General features: G+C 40.0%; 1 protein-coding gene across 2 annotated transcripts in view; it reads left to right on the top strand.

Moving 5' to 3' along the window:
- Nucleotides 1–18,143, top strand: part of ccser1 (coiled-coil serine-rich protein 1) — a 117,945-nt gene that overhangs the window by 50,851 nt on the left and 48,951 nt on the right. For both annotated transcript variants that reach the window (XM_056375872.1, XM_056375873.1), the window contains exons 9-10: nt 5,647–5,724; nt 11,646–11,726. In XM_056375872.1, coding sequence (XP_056231847.1) covers nt 5,647–5,724; nt 11,646–11,726 — 159 coding nt within the window. The remainder of the gene's footprint in view (nt 1–5,646; nt 5,725–11,645; nt 11,727–18,143) is intronic.

Genomic DNA, 18,143 nt, shown 5'->3' with positions numbered 1-18,143 from the left:
GGATGAGATAAGTAAGAATTTTAAATCATGCAAAGCTACTCAAGTGGAGTCCCTGAATAAAAATATAGAAATTAACATAATAGGTCCCCTTTAATAGTAAAATTTTTCAATTATTCATTACACCAACATCTTGGAAAGTCAGTTCATTTTGGGGCACAAAGGCATTTCAGACTGATCTCTTGCATTAGGTCAATCATCTTTTTTTTTCTTAGTCTTGTCAAATGCTACTTTGCAACAGTTGTTTAAAAGGGAAGACCAACATGTTTCAAGTTAACTCCCCTCCCCCAGGCTACGGCAACACGAAACAGCTGTGTTTTTGAAATAACAAACCATGACACCAGCTGATAAGAGGAACATGACTCATGATTTGTGGTTTGCTAATACAAATTAATTATAAATGTATGTATGTGTGTGTGTATGTGTGTGTGTGTGTGTGTGTGTGCGTGTGTTATTTGCACATTCAGCTTTGAATATTCATATAATATTGAATATTCACAGTAAAACAGTTTGATAACCATTTAAATTGCTCCAGAAGGCATATGTTTTCTGCTGCTTCAGATGCAGCTGAGCATCTTGAAAGGCTTGGTCAGCTGTGCTTTTTATTTTCAAGAGATTCTTACTTCACTCAGAGAACACAGATAATTAAACCTACTCAAGAATTATATCTGAAGCTTGGCTATTTGTTAGATCTAAGCCATAGTTAAAGCCTGTCTTTGCGACCAGCCTCTGGTCCCTTAATATTTAATCTCTTACATTATCATCGATGTGTGTGTGGGTTCCAGTCTCTGCAACATGAAATACAGCTGAAGTACAATATTTCATAGCATTTAATTAGACTCATTTTTATAACTATACTGTACTATATATAAAATCTCTCTAAAATCTCTCAGTGATAGCTGCAGACGTGAGGCAACTCAGTGGCTCTTGCTACATTTCAGGGATGTGTAGGCAGGTGACATCTCTCTTCTATTTCAAACAGCGTAAATATTACAGAACTGGTTTGACAGGTTACCTAACTGTCTCTGTGTGACCTGTCAGCTCTACTGCCTTTTGAGGTACTTGGGACAGATACAGCACCTATAGCATCCATGACTTCTGCCTGCATGACTGTTGACAAGACACACCATGTCCTTAAGTTTATGTAGGTGCATTACAGTATCGCTTTATCATGTATAGCATAAGTCCAGATGCACAGAGAAGTTTATTTTCAAAGCTGTTGAATCATAGCTGACTTGAGGAGGTAATTTTGACCTGCTCTTTAGATTCTGCTGACGGCTCAGTTAATTCATAAAGACAGGTGACAGAGGTCACAGTTTTTTATTGTACATTCTTGGAGGCATGATACTGTATCTGTAAGAACAAATGACACATTTTTCATCACCTCCTCTCTTTTTTCACACTTAAGCTGCTTTCCTTGCCCTCTTCTGTCAGTGTGCATAAATAGTGTGCTATTAAAGTCATAATCATAGTCAGTCAGTCAGTGTCCACAGGTTTGTGTGTGTCTTTGAGATTGCCTATGTTTTTTAATCCAGTATTAAGAGTTAAGTGCTTTGCAAGAGGGTGTCCAAGTAGACATATGAGACAACATATAACCAAAGACTGACATATTAAGTTTAGATTTATGTCACTTACACCCAGTGTTCATTTGGCTTGAGTAGCCGATATTGTGCCACTTTCTGTACTCAGTTTTCATGCTCTAGTTTCATACATGATATTAAGTACACCACTTTGTACTTGAGGCTTTTGGCTTATTTGCTTTAGCATTTTGCACCAACAGGAAATGTGCTAATGGACATAAATCAGACAATGGGATTCATTCCTTTTTTTGGAGGGGGGGGGGGACCAACATGTTTTCACAGTTTTTTTTTTTTTTCTCCTGTTTTTCAAGCTGTGCTCCTCCATGCCTCGTCTGCATTGCAGTTTGGGAAAATAGTGTGCATCAGCGCCGCACTGAAAATCAAGCAATTTTTACCATTCATGCTGGCATTTTTTTTTTTATCTGTGACCATATTATATACACAACATATTTACAGTTTGTACATAAGGAATGATTCGTGGAAATTCCGTTTATATACAGTATGGAGATGCATGTGTGTAATATTGATGAAGATGGCCTGAGAAATGGTTATTTCTCTCTATGCGTTCTACTTAATATTCAGAATACTCTTATCAACTCCTGTTTAGTCCAGGTCTAACTGGAGATCTCATATCTCACCTAGTGATCCTGTGAGTCCTGTGATCACATATGGAGCTCTGCATATATTGCATGTGTGATTTGCTCGGTCTCTTCACTGCTAATAGAATTGGTTCTCTTTTAGATCTTCTGACCAAGGATTTTTGGCTGTTAATCAGGCTACATTAAAAACTAAAGGTGACTGAGCATTTGAAATAGCTGCCCGCAACACTGGAGCTGCCTCCCTTTGGGCTATAGATTTGTGGATACTGCTGAGAGACCTTTAAAAAGAAGCTTAAAATTCATCTTTCCAGATCAGCCTTCATTGTTTTGAGGTTTGTTTTTGCTTTGCTTATACATTTTTAAAAAGATTTTTTATTATTATTGCTTCAAACACACTTCGTGACTCTGTCATAGCAGCGTTTTATATTAATTGACATATCAAAGAGTGGTTATGAGCAGAGTGAAGTTATTGAGGAGGCTCTGTCATGGCCACATAGGATATGCTGGTAGCCTAAAATGCAGTGACACACCAGGAATGTATAGTACTGTTGAGGATGTTCGACCCTTTCACATCCCTTTAAATTCACTTTAACAAGTGAAAAATCACAGATAGATATTGGTTACACTGGTATAAAGATAACAAGGAGAGTGCATTTGATTATGCTGTTATTTTTCATAGCCCTTTCCCCAATTTAAAGAGAGATGGGAGAGGGTTAGTGAAATAATTGATAAACAACCCTCACATTTTCTCAAATGTGTGTTTCTCAAAATAGTTAACAAATTGAATAATTTCTGTTAACAACGGGAATGTAATTCATCTCCATACCCTCTTCAACTGGCCACAGATTGCAAGCATAGAGTGGGCTCAACCTCTATACAAAATCACATAAAGTGGATGCACTCCAATAATTTTGATCAGATTTATCCCCACTGAGGCCATTCTAATCACATTACAAATAAATTCACATGCCCCACTTTTCTTCCTCAGCCCTTTCCATTCAATTCCGCCTTGAAAAATTGGTTGGAATGCAACCTGATGGGCGACTTAATGCATATTGTTGTGCTTCTTTCAGCGACCAGAATAATTTCGCATTTTAGTTTTTAGGTATGTTGTTGTTTCCCTCTTTTTGAATGGTTTGTATAAGGCAGTACGTGGTAGAGCTGCTCAGCAATGGAAGTACAACCCAACTGACAATGAAGTTAGGCCAGAACACACTTTTTTAAATTGTTAGGCGTCACATTGAGGTCATATGACCATATCCAGCCCCTTGGCATTGAACTCTGCATGTCCTAGTTAAAGTACATTGTCTCTTTTCTCATCCCTCTGTGTTTCTCTGATAGCTTATAACCGCTTCCTTCATTTCTCTTTTTTTTTCTGTTTACACTGAACTTATAAACAAACCCCACAAGTCAATAAAGTGCATGGATTTAGTCATAAGCCTGTTCTTAACATTTGAGACACAACTACATGCAGTGTCATACACGCACACACAGGGCACAGAAGCACGCACGCTGTGAGGTTCAGTCCTTTTCGGGTGAGATTAATTTTAGCGACTGACTAATGTAGTAATTGTCACAGCATGTTAGTTTTTTTTCAGTCCCATTCAAATCTCGTGTTAGTAATTTTTGTGCTGTCTCTTGTGTATGTGTGTTCTGGCAGTAGGAAAAATATCCTTATTATCTATGAATACAAGTATCTCCCCCTGTAAAGCAAAGTAAACGGAGTCCATTCTGATTCAACACCGCTGGGTTTTGTTTTTGTTAATTGTTTTTGTATTTCCTAGTGGGAATGATATTCTTTTGCAGGTTTTATCACCATGGAAGCACTTAGCAAAGCTTTTAGCTTTGTCCTCCTTGACCATTATCTTGCACCGAGGTAAAGCCCTAACACAGACCTCAGCGTCAATTAGACCTGTAAAATGCGGAAGCCAGAAAACAAAACCCATCATAACATCTTTAGACACAGCACAGATCTTGGGTACATTGACCTTTATAATTTTTGGAAATTGTGACACATGGTCACCACCTCTGTAGCTGTCAAGTTAGGATGGAAAGTGCTTGGCATAACTGTGAGGAAAATAGACCACATTTTCTCTGAAACACAAAGTATTAGGTAGTATTAGGTTATGCTCCAGTTGACGTACACACAAACACACTTTTAAGGAAGAGCGTCAGTTTTGTGTCAGGTTATTTGCCTGTGTTTGCATCAGAGAGGTCATTTAAAGGACGGTGCCGTAACTATATGGTTCCCTGTGGTCTCCTCCTGACTCTGTCTGTCCTTTAGCTAGATGGCTCCCCACAGTTCCAGACCATCATGCTCAGCCTCGGGCCCTCTCTGTCCTCTCCCTCTCTCTATCACTGTCCCCCTTTCCTCACATTTCCCCCTCATTTTCCTCCTGTTATCTTGCCCCTCTTTCCCTCTCTGGCTTTTATGTCCTTGAAGAGGTAATGACCATCTGTATGTCCATCATTTCATTCACTCCATCATATCGCTCCTTCTCTCTCACCCTCCAATTCCCTTCCTTTTCGTCTCTCCTTCTCAATGTGTCACTCGCTCTCCACGTCTTAGCCATCTGTCCGATTCAGTATGAAGTTGAATTTTTTAATAGAACTGCTAGTTCTGGTGCCCAGCTACATTTATCATTTTCAGGTGAGACAGTGTGTAGCCTGAGATCCTCTGGCAGCTTCACTGTTCCACAGTCCAGCTGAGGTCTGAAGACGAAAACCCTGACAGTCAAAATCAGCTTGGCTGACTACATTCTCTACAGTTTACACTTAATTGTATAAACAGGATTTCCTGTCAAATAAATTTACTTTAGAAACTTATTTAAGTGTGGTGGATAAATGTGACAAGTTAAATAACAATTTCAGAATAATTATAGTCTTAAGAATGCATACATTACGAACATCAAACAAATTTTAATGAAAGACATTTTTAGAACCATTTAGAATTTCTCTTCTTTTGCTGAGAAACACTCTGTAACTGTTGTTTCAAAAGGTGCAATAAGAATAAAGTTGTTTTTATTAGTATCGTTATTCTGCTACCTCATCCGTCTCCTGTCTCTGCTGCTCCTCTCCTTCTTCCCCATGGTAATGTCCCCTGACAGCACAAGGTCATATTAAAGTGCTGTGTGCTCTGGGGTGCCACCATAGGACACACCAAGTTTATCACACAGACATAGAGAGAGGAGGAGATCACGGTCCTGCAGCATGCCCCATATGACAACTTTATTACACGTACACACACACATCAGCAACACCAGCAACAAATACACTCATAAATGCACATAAAACACTTGCAAACACACATAAACATTTATGGAAACAGCCAGAGATTCTCACACACACACACACACACACACACAGGTTCTACGTATTGCTTTTGTGGGAATGTGGTCCCTGAGATAAATCACTGCTGCCTGCAGTATCCTGAGTAATGTGTGACATGGTGTCTTGTTGCTTGTGTTTAGGATCCTGGCAGAGAGGAGACCTTGCTGCAGCAACTGAGGGAGAAAGACGAGCTGATTCTCAGACTCCAGAATGAACTGGTAAGATCCACTTACTAAACATATATAATAACAGGCAGGTTTGGGTTATAATATGAATGTAGAACAAAACATTAAATCCACTTTTGTCAGAGCTGGTGTTTTGAGTTTTAGTTATTGTTCTGTAGGAATAAACAATAATCACTGGACAGTGAAAATATTGACCTCTCTGTGTGGAAGCATTAAACATCTTACAGGAGAGAACAAGTTGTTGTCCCTGAGTTCAGGGCAGAATTTCTTTCCACTCAGCCAGGCGTGCCATAGCACTTCAATATTTAATAGAAAATAATCTCAAAATGCAATAGCGCAACATGCTGTCAACACAAAAATAAAGAGGCTATTGTGTATTTGCACTATAGACTTTTCCAGAGTTGGACTGGTCATTGGGAGCATGGGGAGAAATACTGGTGGGCCAATCAATAAAGTTTTTACCGGCCCTGTGTGGCCTCTGTGAGGCTGTCATTCATTCATTCAGAGCGAGCTGCGTGCAAGTTCAGGGACTGGGCTCACATATGTAATCAAACCCTCATCGACGTGACCTGGGCTGCAGCTGTCATTATCACTTTGTGAGGAGGATCAATTTTGTTCCCCCCAAGGATAACAATAATTCAGCAGGGGCAGGGATACAGTGCGGTCCAAGTGTCTGAGGTAACTGCTAAGCTAAAGAAACTAGCACTTCTGAATAGCAACAACAGAAACACCAGCAACCAGAAATGACATATGTTTACTGCAGCACATCCGCACAGCAATAAAAGCCCTGTAAAGAAGTTCAGGCTTTCTGTGCACTGAAATGTTAGAGGGCTTTTAATTTGAAACTGGTACAAGAAGTGTTGAGTTTGTATTAATGGATAATAATAATGAATAATAAATGCCCCCTGCTGATTTAATGTAAACCATTCGCACCAAATCATTTTGACAACGGCCAATGGGAAGAGTCCAACACTCAGTCGATCAATTGTATAACTTCGTCACTCAGTCACAGGCATTCATAGATATCGTGTTTGGCCAGTCGAGCCAAAAAACAACAGATTTTTTCAATAAAGTGGATAACGACAGCTCCCTTGTACCTCCCTGTCATAATAAAATGGTACTATGTAGCAGTTGCCATTGCCTCTTTGCGTGCCATAAGGATGTGTTGTTGTGGGAAGTATCCAGTAAAGCAAAATGTTGGAAATGTCTGCACCTCATCAGAGATGCAGTTCATACCAGGCGTTGAGAAATGGAGGGTCTGCTCATCTAATTTTATCTCTGTCACAGTTTCTTTTTCTTGGTCTCTGTTTTTCTAAACTTTGAAATGAATAATTAAAGCAACTTGAATGTCTTTAAATTATTTGTTTTATGGATATAAATTAAAGACTAATTGCCTTTGAAGCACAAATCTTTTCATTCCCTTTCAAGCATTAAAATCCTTCTTTTTAGAAAGGTTAAAAAACATATCAAAGAAGTGGAAAGTTTTACTTGTGTTAAAGTAGCTTTGTCAGTTTTCTCTTCTCTGATGATCTTCAGCTATGTGAGGCTACATACTGCAGAGGGTGGAGTGACAGTAAAGACTGACCACAGAAAGAGAGAAGAAATAAATGTGAGAATGTTTTTATAGTTGGCTTGAAGTCACACCATCTATATCACATGGCGTGGCACCAGGAAGCCCATCTTTTCCATCTTTTCCATTAATGTAAACAGTTTGTTCCCGCCAGCCTAATGTAATAGCAAAATTATTGGGACTCCAGTCCAGCCAAGAGAGATGTATAATTTTTTCGAAAATTGCCTCTGTAGACCAGGATGGGAACCATGAGATCATTTCCATGTTTGGATATTTGGAATAACGGAACTGTCATCATTAAATGTAGAGATTTAAATGCAAAGTATATTGTGTTTTTTTCCACCGTTTTGGAAGCTTGATTGTTGGATCGTCTGCAAAAATGCTCCATGCGGCAACATTTTTCATAGTTTGTCATCAACATGTCTGTAATTTGTCACCTGTTCTATCAAAGCAATGTAATGCAGACATTATGCCAGGCCTTAGCAGGATAATGTGCCAGTGTTATGGTTTTATTATGGGAGATGCCAGTCTAACCCACTGACTTGAGTCTCATTTGGCATCTGTTTGTTTGATCACTTTCTGGCACTCGCGTCTCATTTTTCTCGCTCTTCCTCTTTCCTCTCCTCTCTTGTCCTCTCTCTCTTTCTCTGTCTTCCTGTCAGCAGCACCCCACCCCCACCCCCACCCCCACCCCCCCACTTCTCTGTCTCTGTGGGCTGTATTCAGCACTGTGTGCACCCGATGTGGAGCTGATACCAAAGCTGAGCACATTTGTATTTGTATTCAGGACTTAAATGGCCACTTAGACAGCTACATGCACAGGAACATTTCCCCCAAAACGTAGGTGGGCCTAGAGTTACCTACTATTCAGACCTGGAGCTTTTTTCTCATCCAATAGCCACTCCAGAAGGGAGCTCTATTAAATCTAGTGCCAACGTTAAACAGTTCATGTAACAATAATTTCTGTGTTTTTTTTAATCACAATAACTCATTTCCTGTAGTTAGTTCTATTTTTACTAAATACACACAGCAGCTTCTAATAATCTGTAATGAATTTTACATTTAATTATCATTTCATTTCACAAGGAAATGGAATTCATTATTTAAAACACTTGAAATGAACTACTCCAAATGAGCCAAGTAGAAGTTATAGAAGAGTTCAGATCATTTTTGTTTTAAAGATGATAGTATTTCACTGTGGCAGTCTTCAGTGGCCAGGGTTGATTGATTTGTCTGGAGACTGCTAAAGCTTTTTTTTTTTAGCTGTCATAATGGTTCAAGATTGTCAAAAGATTATAGTGTTGTGATCAAGAAGGTTATTAAGCAGAATTTGTTTCACCTAACTGTGTCAGGAACTTTGATATGTGGTTGGGCTGGTGCAGTAAATTACTGATTAAAAACACACACAGCACTAGCAGTGTCATAGTAATATTTCTTCATTGGCCTGATCCAAGGACTGTCAAAAAATAGCTCCAAGGTGGGCACACACACTCGCTGACTGTCTCTTTGAAGCTCTTGGTATCTTCTAACCTCTCTCTGTTTTCACATTGGAAACCGTAGAGCAAATTAACAAGACCATCAATGAGACAACTATTAATGGGAATCTGCACTCGATGCCCACTTTATTTGATCATTACAGCTGTAAAATCTAATGTGACATAATGTTTTGCCACATTTCAATATAGTGTAGTAACAGCAACCTCATTAATAAACATACTTAGATTAATATCTCTGACAGTGTTAGTCAAAACTGATCATTATTGTGTTTGTAGAGGTAGAATTAATTGCTGAGCAGTTGTATTGGATTGCATCAAATTTAACAATGTTTAGCTAATGAGGTAGGCACTGAATGTATCTCAAAACTATAAACATCAAGTAGTAGTAGTAGGACAAACCTGAGAGCCTCACAGTGTTGTGGACTTGATGTCAGTAATTTTAATGTGCTGCACAGAAATCAAGTGAATCATACTGCATGCACAGCACATCATACTGGACACTGCTAACTTTCCTCCCATAGCTTTTGATTTAACATTTGACCTTAAGCAGCAAACTTAAAGGATAAGGTTTGGAATATTCCATGTTAGATTTTCTTTGTACATCCCACAAAAAGACCAAAACCAGCAATGTGGAAGTCCGTCCCTCAGTACTTTACCACTTCCCCAGCCTGAGATTCTGAACCATGAGCCCAGTGACTCCCACTGAACATGTACCTTTTTAAAAGTAGGTCAGAAATGTATAGTTTCATTATTTTTTTAGACAGGATTAGACGTTTTCTAAAATAGCAAGAACCTACTGTTTTTATCAAACATCACTAAAACAGGAGTTTTAGTGAGTTTGATAGTAGACTGTTGAGTATTGTGAGTATTTATGGCAGCAGGGTGGTATGTGTGGCATTGACTCAAATAAACTACAGTGCTTATGTTTATGATAATGAAGAGACATGTAACACAGCGTGGCTCACTGATGTGTTTTTAATGGATTTTGGTCCATGATATAGAGGAATAAGCTAAACTCTATCAGGCTTTGGATACATAACCAGTAGTTGTTAGTAGAATCAAATTATTGTTGGTGTTTGGTTATTATAGGATTTGTTGATAATAACAAAAATATAAACCATCTCTGGACTTATCCTGGATGATTGATATCCTCCTCTGTTTACTTTGTTTCATTCTTTTCACTTCTTTTCTTTCTTTTCTCTCATCACCCACGTTTTTGTCTCTTTTTATCTCTCCCTTTCTCCCATATGGTGACATGGTGAAGCCACCAAGTGACTGAGTGTGTTCTTTCCATCAATCTGTCTTTAGGGCGTGCAATTGCTTGCACATGCACAAACATACACACAGAAGCTGATCAGCCTCATCTATGTGTGTGTGTGTGTGTGTGTGTGTGTGTGTGTGTGTGTGTGTATTCATCTGTTTGGCACTTCTTTCTGACAGTGCTGTTCTGGTTCCTGCCGCCAGCTGGATCTAATTTCCATACATATACCACTTGTATGTGTTTTTAGCAAAAGTCTGCATATCTACTTGTTTGTATAATAATAATAATTGTCTAATACTAGGCTGTATCCTTGCTGCAGCCACAGACAAGCCTTCATTTTATCTGCACTATATGCCCTTGAAATAAAGGTCATTCTGTCAAATTTCTGAAGTTGTGCATTGTGGGGGCCGTGTTGTGCTTATAAACACTGATGAGCATGTATACGTGTCTGTGTGTCTCAAAGGGAAACCTTGCCTGCTGCAGCTAAGTTAAAGTGCAGCATTTTGAAGGAAAGGGCAGCTCATAGCCAATGCTCCCCTTGCTCTTCCTCCTTCTGTAAATCTGCCAGTGAAAACCTATTAATTATCTCCTAGAAGGACCTGCTAGCTGGCTGGCCATCACTAGCTGTCACTTTTTATGAGATTTCTCGTCTCTCTGCTGCTGCATTTTTGTTGAAGGACCGTGCTCCAACTGCAACATTTAACTGCGGCAAGCCTCCCTTGCTTTTTCGTGTAGTCATGGGCATGACTAATGAAAACAGATTTTTAACTCAATCTGTCAGCTCACGTGTGCTGGATTTGAACAGGACAGTATATATTTGAGTTTCTAGCTGTATCATAAATTATCTCTTTCATTCTCATAAACCTTCCTTACATCTTGTCCTAATTTGCTTGATTAATTTTAATCAAGGTTAATGAATTTCTCAATATTTCATGGCCACTGCAACTTTCAGCCCGTTCTGTTCCCCGACCCATGAGCAGTGTAGGGCAAGCACGACAGAATGATTGGTGACATCGTCATAAAATGCTTCAGGTGGAAATAGTACTCGGTCCTTCTCATTCAGAGGACTTTCAACCTGCCGTTTCAATATAGTCACACAGAGGGAGACCACAGGAGCCGGCAGGTTCCTGGTAAAAGTAAAAGTGCTGTATTTGGAAGGAAAGGGCCTATGCTTTTCTCTCTACACTTCCCTCTGTAAATCTGCCAGAGGAAACCTATTAATTATCTCCTAGAAGGACCTTTCTAGCGGGCTGGCCAGCACTAGCTGTCACTTTTTATGAATTCTTCTCTACTGGTGCACTTTGAGGATGGCCTCTGCTCCAGTATTTGGCTGTAGAAAAGTTCTCCTGCAATTCAGCCCCGTTTTATGACCTCTTGGATTTCCAGGAGAGACAGACGAAGGGGAAAAACAGATTTGGGTTTGTTGAAGTTGTTTAGAGTTGCAGTTATTATTTTTTTTTTCTCTTGATGGCTACCTAAGCATGGAAACCAACTGCACTAAGTGTTACAAGTGGAGGCATAAGTCTGCTGGGAGAGTATTTAGTTGTTCTCATTTATTTGTGTTTGATGTTCTTTTTTGGTGTGATTTTGGACACGGTTGATGGGGGTGTGTTTGTTTTGTATGCAGGAGAGTGCCAAAGCTGCCCTGAAGATGAAAGACTGCCAAATGATTGACCGCGTAACACAGACAGAACACATGGGGCCAGAGGTGAGATACACACAGACCACTCGGTCTTTCCTTTGCTCTCTCAGACACAAACACACAAACAATGCACTGCGCACTACATTTTTAGCAGTGAAATGTGCTTAATGTAAGGATGCCTGACTATGAGATTGAATATCACAAGATGAGGCTCAGTTTTAACAAAAATCTTCACTCTGAGCCTCTTCCTTCTCTATCCTCTCGCTTTGTTATCCTATTTGTGATAATACATTTTATGCTGAGCCGCAGCAGCCATCTCTCGGTTCTTCCTTCCTTTCTTTTGCCTCTCTTGAAGAGCATTCTTTTCACAATGAGCTAAAACTCTAATCCATCTTATTCTTTCTAAAGATGTTGTACTGCAGTGACATTCATATCATAGTCCACTACTTGCTCCTTCCTTCCTCCTTTCCAGTGTTGTGCTGCTTCCTACCTGCCTGCCTGCCTAACACCTTCAGTTGACATGGCCTCTTTGGCTTCACTAGGGGCTGACAGTATGGGAACGCAGCAGACTTAATGGATGACTGTCTAAAAATGGCTGCCTGTAACTGAAACAGGAGCAGAGTTTCGTGGTCTGTTTCTTTGTCTCTCTTTTCTTTCTTTTAAAACGCCTTTTTCATCTCCTCTTCCTGCTCCAGAGGTTCTTTTATACCTTTTAATCCTGCCGCGTATAAAGTCGGCAAGAAATATTGTTAAAAGGGGGAAAGCTGTGTCATTGTGTGAGCGAGCAGGTGCACAATACCCACACTAACACATAAAAACACACACAAACTCACACTACACAACAGATAAGGTTTGACTTAACTCATACAATGTCAGCTGCCAAATGAATGCATTATTTGCACATAACAGAAATAAAACTTTCTCTCTGACGATTTACATGTATATGCTGCAGAACACCAAATAACTTTTCCAATACTCTGAACTTAACTTTAGTTGCAGGCTACACAGAGCGCTTGCTTTATATTCTTTTACTTTCATGCAGAGATTTAGACAAAGAATGATGCAATTTGCTTTAGAGCACTAAAATGCGTAATATGAGGATTCTGATACCATATTTTACACTGATGTCCACCTTTATTTGGTTATTTTTGTCGTGATGTATATTCAAGTTCAACTGTCATTTACGACCAATTGTCAGAGAGAGAGAGAGAGAGAGAGAGAGAGAGAGAGAAGCTGAGTATGCTAGCTTTGTAAATCATGATAGGGTACAAAGAGCAGACATGTGCTCCATTCCTCAAAATGATCCACACTTGGTGTCCAGACCTATGGGTGCATGTGTTATTAGCGCATGTATTAGAACCTGTTTCAATCATGACCAATCACATTGGCACCTATTTTTCCCTTAAACAGGTGCCAATGGTTTTGCAAAGGAGTGGAGAGTACTGTGATGAACTGAAATAAATACAGTTCAATGAGTAGTTGTGATTCTGCTCGTCCACATGTTGTCCGGTGTAACCACGGGTCTATTGCCACTTGAGGTTGGTACATTTGCTAGATGCACTTGGAAACAAAGAGATGAAAAATAGTCCTGAGTGTGTTCTCTGATTTAGAGAGAAAAAAGAGGGTTTTATTATCCTCAAATTTTTTTCATGGAGGTAAGCAAACTTTGCTTGTCCAGTTCATCTTGAAAGTGCCATTTCCTCCAAAACCTGTCATGGATTTTACTCCATAATCTTGCAGTCTGTGCAGAATATCAAACTATAACAGACCAGTTTGATGTTTGGAGTTTGTGTGGTTATTCTGCACCATCCTGATCTGATTAAGGTATTCACAGTGGATCTGCTGTGTTTATCTATGCTTTAACAATGTGTGCCACTCAAATTGGAGACTACAGATGGAACACACACCTGCCGCCCTGATATAACAATAAAGGGAGTTAATCAGCTGAATGGATATGCCTTAATATAAGTTACTTTAATGTAGAAATAAAATTCAATTTTGGTTATGAATTAAAATAAGTTATATGTACATTGTGTGTCCAGCAACTAAAGTCTTACAAATTACACAGATCACAGTGCAAACCTGTCCAGGCCTACGCGTCTGTAGACTGTGAAAAAAAATCAGTGAATTGACAAGAAAATTGCAGCGCAGCCCCAGATTGTTAGTGGCACTTCCTCTGCTTTGATTATGTTTCTTCAGTGGTGCACACCGAGTCACCAAAACAGGTGCAAGCAAGGAAAAAACCTTACTCTGCCTCCGAAAAGTGGCACTTTGCTGACTGCGTCCATATGAAGTTACAGCCCTGAATCTTTCCATTTTAACATAACTGTCATAATTTTTCCTTCATCAGTCTTTCCTTTAACTATGTTCAAACTCTCCTTCCTCTCTGCTTCTTTCTTGCTTTCACTTTCTCTCCTCACACACACACACACACACACACACACACACACAGCCTTAGATATGACTGCGCTGCGCTGTGCTCCATTTGCCATCACTGACTAATGCATTTCTCATAATATAGCCTGAAATGGCCTCACATAATTGTATGTTTGTTGGTACTGGAGGCTAAAACAAACAAAGGTGTGGGTTTGTGTGTGCGGTGTGTGTTAGTGTGCAAATTTGTATGCATGCCCATGTGTTTGTCATTGCCTAAGTGTCTGCTTATGCAAGTGTGTGTGTGTGTGTGTGTGTTTGGTTTGTGAAGCAGCCATTAGTCCTGGCCTTGGACAGCAAAGTCAATAAAAATGCTGTTGAAAGTGTCAAAGTAATTTAGGTTGCATAGGTTGCATTTATGCTTCAGACAGTATAATTCACTCATTACTGTGATTGTTAATGTGTTTTTATGTGTCGTCATGCCTCACGTTGCATAATTTGCACATTAGTGTGGTGATGCCCTTAACAGAGCATGGACTTTGCTGAGCTACTTTGTTTACTTACTAATTGTTTGTCCAGACATTTTTCTCTGGACAAAACACCCGCAGAAAAAATGTGTGACTGTGTGTTGAGAGATTACATATTTTTAAGTTGTTTCATACCCTCAGCTCTGGTATTTTGTTTTCATTCTGAGTAATGTCACTTAATTTCATTAAAACTAATTTCAGACAATCACCTTGATTTGCTTCATCAAGAGGGTTGAGAGAAAGATGATTAGTCTTTGTTCCCGTAGTGGAGTGTGAGGTGAAAGGAGCCAGTCGAGCTGGTTCGGGCATCTGGTTAGGATACCCCCTGCAGGCTGCCTTCCTTTGGAGGTCTTTTCAGACATGTCCAACTGGTAGGAGGCCTTGGGGGAGACCTAGAACACGCTGGAGAGATTATATATCTGATCTGGCATGGGAACGCCTTGGGATCTGGCAGGAAGAGCTAGAAAAATGTTGCTGGGGAAAGGGACGTCCTGACTGCTTTACTTGATGGATGGACGGATGGATAGATGGGTGGATAATTTCAAACAATCACCTTGATTTGCCTCACCAAGAGGGTAGAGCGAAAAATAGAAAGTCTTTGCTCCCGTAGTAGATTGTGGGGTGAGATTTCATCATTCAAGATTCTTTCAATTAGATCACCTCTGAGGTGAAGTGGTTTGATTAATTGGCATTTGAATTCAAGTAGTGCCGCTAAGTGTCTCATCTTATCAGCAGGTGGGAAAACTCATATTAGCATTCCATATACAGTACTAATCCTTTCATATGGAGTAGGGCAGTAGAGAGATGGGGATATGTCAGAGGGATGGTAGTTATCCCAAACTCCTTTACTGTATGTCAGGGCTACAGTGACTTTATATTCCTAATAGAGTGTGACCAGCTATTGAAAGTCTGGCCAGTACCTAACCGTATGGCATTGCTATCTATTAAAAGACCAGTACAGAGCTATAGAGTCCTCCATATGCTCAGGCCCCTTGAGTAGATGGGCTCTTAATTAGAGGAGCAGCTGGCTGCCCGCTAGCAAGCTAGGCTAGCAGCACAGGTGACTTAACTCAGCAGTAGCTTACAGCATGTGCGGCCTGATTTTAGCACCCCCCCTCCCATGTGTGCATGCCTGTGTGTATAGGAAAGAGATGGAGAGGAAGGGGGAGGGGGTGGGGGGGTCATGCGTGCTTGGAAGTGTTTGGGAGATGCTGCAGCATGGAGCAGGCCTATATAGGTTAGCTACCCCAGTGCATCGAGGACAGTCAGCTAGCAACAGAAAGTGTGTCTACAAGTGGGGCAGCTATTTCTACTGCCTCCGCCACTTCACGAGGTCGACCATCTCACTCATCCACTCTCCTTCTTTTCTGGAACGTCCTCCTACTTTTCCTCACTCTGTTGTCCTCCTCTTTCTTTTCTACCTGCTTTCTTTCCCTCTTCTCTGAAAGTGCAGAATTTAGTTTTAGTTTTCAGAAGCTCCTCTCCTCTCCTCTCCTCTCCTCTCCTCTCCTCCTCACCCAGGTTTCCAGGGCTCCTGGAATCCATCAGGGATTCTCCTGTCCTGGTTTCCCCACCATCAGACTCTCTGTCCTAGGGATAGTCCCTGGTCCCTGCACTCTGTCCCACAGAAACACAACTTTAGGCCAACTTGCATCAAAGTTCCTCTTTTATTTTGCTTTAACAGGGCTAACTTGTGTCTTGCTGAGTTCTAGGAAGGTCAAGAAGAAAGAAAAGAAAAACTTGGATTGCTGGACCGCATGCCACACTCTCACAATTCATGTTGTGCTCTCAAAAGATTGTTTGCATTAATGCTGACTTCAGATTAAATTACTCTAATCTTAGAAGTTCATCTTGTTAGTTTTCACAGCTATAGTTGGGAAAATGAAATTGACCATTTTATCAAAGCTGTCATCAGTGACGGACCATTTTCCATTTATTACACAACTGCATTCTCCCTTCCTACTACAGTCATTTCTTGATTTCTGCATAGTTAAACTAATTTAATATGCAGTGTAGCAAAAAAACAAAGGGCCAGTCAGTCTACCTTGTCAAGCCCTTGAGAACTTCTTCAGCTGTAAATGTAGAGTAAATTAATGAGAAGTAGGACTTCTGCAAAGCCTAACTGCATTAGTCTCTGTGAATTTGACTTAAAATCTTCAAATGTAAATAAATCATCTATCAGCAGATACAATAACTTGCCATCACTGGCTTCCTTAGAACACATTGTGCACATCGGAGGATTATTTTTGTAGTAATTCTCCGGTCCGGGATCTGGTAAAGAATCCTGCTAAGGAAGATCCAGATATCCACCTGAAGCTGACAAGTGGCAGCGCCGCGAGAGAGCTAACACAAACTGAAACATGTGGACCGACCCCAATTTTTCAATTCTGCTGTTAAAGATTTCTTCTCCCTCTGTCAGTGTGCCAAGTATAGAGATGGCGGGTAAGGTGAAAGGGAAACTCAGAAAGAGTAAGATAGGAAAACAAACGAGGGTTAGAGAGGAAAAAGGCAAGAAGCTATTTTATGTCCCGCAGAGACTCTTAAGAGCTGAAGGTATGGTGGCTGTTTGAAAGTTTTTTAGAGGGGATTGAATCGATTGAGATTGCTTTCTTTCACCAAGCTAATTTCATGGCCATTCTTAAAAGGAACATTTTATGGGGGGAATCAAAAGCTCTTGATGGTTAGCCCGCTCTTGTTCCCTTTCTCGCTCTGTCTTTCTCACTCTCTTCCTCTGTCGTTTTCTATTCTCTGCAGATTTGTGCAACTTTACTTTTTTTTTTTCACCTCCCTTTTCTTTCCCTTTTTCTCCCTTTGCTCCATACCCACCCCTCTCCTCATCCCCTCGCTCCTTAGCAGCTTCTGAAAAGAATGAGCGGAGCGGAGGGATAGTTGTGGATCGTTTATCGTCTGTTTGTGGGCTATTATGTTTGAATGGAGAAACATTTAAGTCGATCATGCAGATTCTTCCCTCTTTGTCTCTCATTCTGTTTTTCTCCTCTTCATCTCAAAAGCAATATACTGAGTGACTATTTTATGTACAGAGGAATCATCTTTTGGGGTAAGATAGGTAATTTCATATGAAGAATGACAAAATGAGTCTTTGTTTGTGTGGGAAAAATGAATGCCTCGTCATATCCGACAGCTTGTCCCTGACCATCTATTATTATAAAATATAAAGTGGGTATAAAAATGTATATTAGTAAGTAAGTTGATAGAGATATTGTGGATGGGGCATCAGATTTTTGTAAAAAATTAGCATGACAAACATTTGACATTGAATTACTCCTGTTACTACTGTTTGAAATGAATTCAGCAATTATTCAAAATAAGACTAAAAATCTTTTCACTCGGATGCAAAAACTCGTTAATATAATTGGTACATTGATGGGGTAAGCAGATTTATCCGTTTCTATGATTTCAGAGACTGCACACAGTTTTGGCAGATGGATATTTAGTTATAATTAGATTTATTAGATAGAGTCAGAAACAGCACTGAGACAGGGCAGCAAAAAATAGAGAGAGATGTTCATATATGTGCCTATGTGACCCTACATAATGCATGAGGTTTAGGTGGAAATCTTTA

Source organism: Seriola aureovittata, chromosome 5 (assembly GCF_021018895.1).
Source record: "Seriola aureovittata isolate HTS-2021-v1 ecotype China chromosome 5, ASM2101889v1, whole genome shotgun sequence".
NCBI classification, from domain to species: Eukaryota; Metazoa; Chordata; class Actinopteri; order Carangiformes; family Carangidae; genus Seriola; species Seriola aureovittata.
The sequence above is the reverse complement of the archived record's forward strand: the minus strand, read 5'-3'. Positions and strand labels throughout refer to the sequence as shown.